General features: G+C 36.8%; 1 protein-coding gene across 1 annotated transcript; it reads right to left on the reverse strand.

Moving 5' to 3' along the window:
- Positions 1–1,954: 1,954 nt before the first annotated feature.
- LOC108550465 (uncharacterized) lies at positions 1,955–3,145 on the reverse strand. Its single transcript, XM_017904205.1, has one exon. It carries the CDS (start codon positions 3,143–3,145, stop codon positions 1,955–1,957), a length of 1,191 nt encoding a protein of 396 aa, XP_017759694.1.
- Between the last annotated feature and the right edge of the window lie 245 nt (positions 3,146–3,390).

Below are 3,390 nucleotides of genomic sequence, written 5' to 3' on the forward strand. Positions count from 1 at the left end.
TTCCTTATTTACCGTTTCAAAAATATCCTCGATGTTACAGCAAAAAGTCCCTGTGACGAAAATAATCACCGAGTGCAAAGGGTTAATACCTTTACCGTCCATCGGCCAATATTCATGCCTGACCGTGTGCAAAATAGCCCGCATACCTGCCTGACAATCTTGGCCTTAATGATTATAGGACCGAATAATCCGAGTGGGTCAAATAACTGAGCTGTTTGAGATAAGATTAGTCCCTTTGAAACACGACTACAATTTGTAAACTGACTAATTGCATAAGCAGTTTCCAAGAACTGACTAACATTTTCTTTCTTTCCAACGGATCGACACATAGTGAGCTTTGTTGAGTATATGTAAGTTAACTGTAAGCCTGGGATCGTTTGAAGACTCTTGCCGCAAGTGAATTCATTGTTCTGCCAGGGCAATGAAATGATTCCTAAGTACTAATGTCACTTGACACAACGTTTCGTTTCAGCAAGCCCTATTGTCGAGGGTTGTCACTGGACACAGCGTTTAAGATAGAGCTGCGGTGTAGCATATTCCGAATAGGCCATGCCGATTGCAAGCAAGAGCTTAGTTTTAGTAGTTTCAAACCCATCGTGGAGTACAGTAAGAATTTGTAGTGCAGGTAAAAAGTATTTTCCAAGTCGAAATTGCCATAAGAGAATTTTTTTTTCAAAAGATTAGGGCTAGACAGGAAAGACGACGTAGAACGGGGCGTGACAATTTGAAAGTAGTGACAGTGATCGTCACGAGGTCATAGAAAGACAATTTCAAAAAATATGTACACTTGAAGTGGAAAGTAATGAAGAATCGGAAGACATAATTACAGTGAATCGAAGCAGATATACAAATAGAAAACCGGGATTGCATGTCGGAGAATGTTTTAAATGCTATCATACCATGGTAAATTATAAGTGTACACTTGAAGTGGAAAGTAATGAAGAATCGGAAGACATAATTACAGTGAATCGAAGCAATAGAAAACCGGGATTGCATGTCGGAGAATGTTTTAAATGCTATCATACCATGGTAAATTATAAGCAGTGAGCAATAAAAAATAATATTTACAAAATCCTGAACTTTTATTTCATACATCCACTCATTGATAAGTATGTTGCGTTAATAAGCTCAAAAATGTTTTCCAAAGTAAACGGTATTAACAAGGAGAGTGCAAGTCCTTCGAGTCACCGATTTAATTGAAACTTTGTAGGTTTGTAGATTTCGTCATGCAATTCAAGAATATATATCATTATAGCCGCCACTACTCGATAGTTTTTGAGATATTTACTAGATATTAACATTTTGACCCACGGTGGTCATTGGTGACCGAAGCGCTTGAACTACTTAAACTACATTGAGCAACATTGAATGAAAATGGACAATTAGTACATTTTGAATATAACCACTAATTAGAAGATACTTTGAAATAAAAAGTGCCCCATTGAACAATTAAAAATGAGAACGTACCAGAATAAAACAATTATGTGAGAATCGTCAAAGAGGAAATATGGGTATGTAACGGTTAATAATAGTGAGAAAGAGAGAGAGAGAGAGAGAGAGAATTTTCTAGAAAGGGTCAATCAATTTTTTGTTTAAAATAATTTATTGCGTTTCATTATTTTGTGGTAATGGTTACATAGATTTAAATACATATGTATTGGAATGAGTGGAACATGTATGCATGGGATGGAAATATCTAATGAATTCAGGACAACCTTTATAATTAAATAAATAATTGTTCTTATTGTTATTAAATTTCACCTACCACTAACATATTTAAATATTGTTATCTAAATATACCAATGTGTTAATTGTTAAAAAACGTAGAAGATATTGGTGTGCATTTCTATCCGCAACATATACCTTCCTTAAGAAATAAAAGGTTTCAACAAAGAATATTTATATATCGTACTTATTTTACTATTAGAACCCATAATCTCAATAGGAATATCCACTAAAAATGAAGAAGCGTGTGATGCCTTTTTTCGCATTTACGACAGTTCCATGATCTACAATTACTGACTAAGTGATTTGATCCAAGACAGTTAACACAGAGTTTTAATCTCTTTGCCGTGTTGAAACGATCATTAGCCGATGATTGTAGAAATCTTGGACACGTATAGATAGAATGTTCCTCTTCACAAACGATACACTGTTGCTGAGTCTGTGTCGAAACAGATTGATCGCGATTTTGAGTTTTTCCTTGTGAACGATTATCCGAGGTATTCGATTTGAGCGAATCGGGCAATTTTTGCTCGAGCTCATATTCACGTATTTGCTTCTTGATACATGCGACTAGTTGATTGAATGTAGGAATTTCGTCATCCTCTAATGATCTCTCCCACGCACGTCGCGTTTTCTCATCTAACTTTTTTACAAGGATATGAATTAATATTGTATCCCAATGTTCCGTGGGTTGTTCTAAAACCTTTAATTTGCCCACATGAATTTGTACTTGTCGTATCAAATGTCTGAGTTTCGAAGGACTATCGCACGTAACGACCGGAAGTTCTAACAAATGTTGTAAATGCGCGTCGATGAGCAGTCTGGGTCTATAGCACTGCTTTTTCAACAAATCCCATGCAACTAAATAATTTTCTTCCGTCGCGTTCAACGATGCGATTACCGCCGCTGCGTCACCACAAACAAAATTTTTTAATAGAAGCAATTTTTGCACGCCGGATAGATTCTCGCAATCCTGTACGAGTGACATGAAGATGCAGCGAAAATCATGCCACTGAAATGGATTGCCATCAAAGGGTTCTAATTTAATTCCCAAAAGAGCTTGGAACGTGTTACTAGATGAATCCGTAGGTTTAACATCAGATGCAGGTCTGGCAGGTTTGTAAAGCTCTTTTAAACGATCAGTAATTAAATTTGCGGCTAAATAATATTCGTTTTCGAACTTTTCGCGTTCCGAAGAATGATCGGTTTCTTCATTCGTTTCTCCTAATTCCAGCACTGTCTGAGTCTCCGAAAAATAATCGTACAACTGTTCTAGCCTCTTTTGACGAATTTCTAATGAAATAATAGAAGCGTCTGGAGTGTCGTTCAAATATGTTAGGATTCGCGTTACTTGAGTCTTAAGAATGGCTCGTTTCTGTATCAGTTGTTTCATATGCGTTGATATTTGAGTTGAAGTCATTTTCGTTGATGTTATGGTGATTTGCAAAATGGAAAGACAGATAGGAAAATGATTCGTTTGACGCACCAACGTAATGACGCAACAAAACGTCCGTAGGATGATGGTGAATTTCAAGCAGACTTCTGTTCTTGATACAGCTTCGAGGATGTCTTTAAGTGAAGAAATCACAGGAAGGCTCCGACGATAATGCAGGAAAAAGTCTCCAACTCTGGTTGAATCCAAATGTCCAATCGGGAACGTTGTGG

This window comes from Eufriesea mexicana, unplaced genomic scaffold (genome assembly GCF_001483705.2).
Source record: "Eufriesea mexicana isolate 0111107269 unplaced genomic scaffold, ASM148370v2 scaffold2827, whole genome shotgun sequence".
Classification (NCBI taxonomy): domain Eukaryota; kingdom Metazoa; phylum Arthropoda; class Insecta; order Hymenoptera; family Apidae; genus Eufriesea; species Eufriesea mexicana.

What these genes read in the sequence shown, in the direction of transcription:
- LOC108550465 (XM_017904205.1), bottom strand. Translation starts at nt 3,145, where the DNA reads ATGACTTCAACTCAAATATCAACGCATATGAAACAACTGATACAGAAA.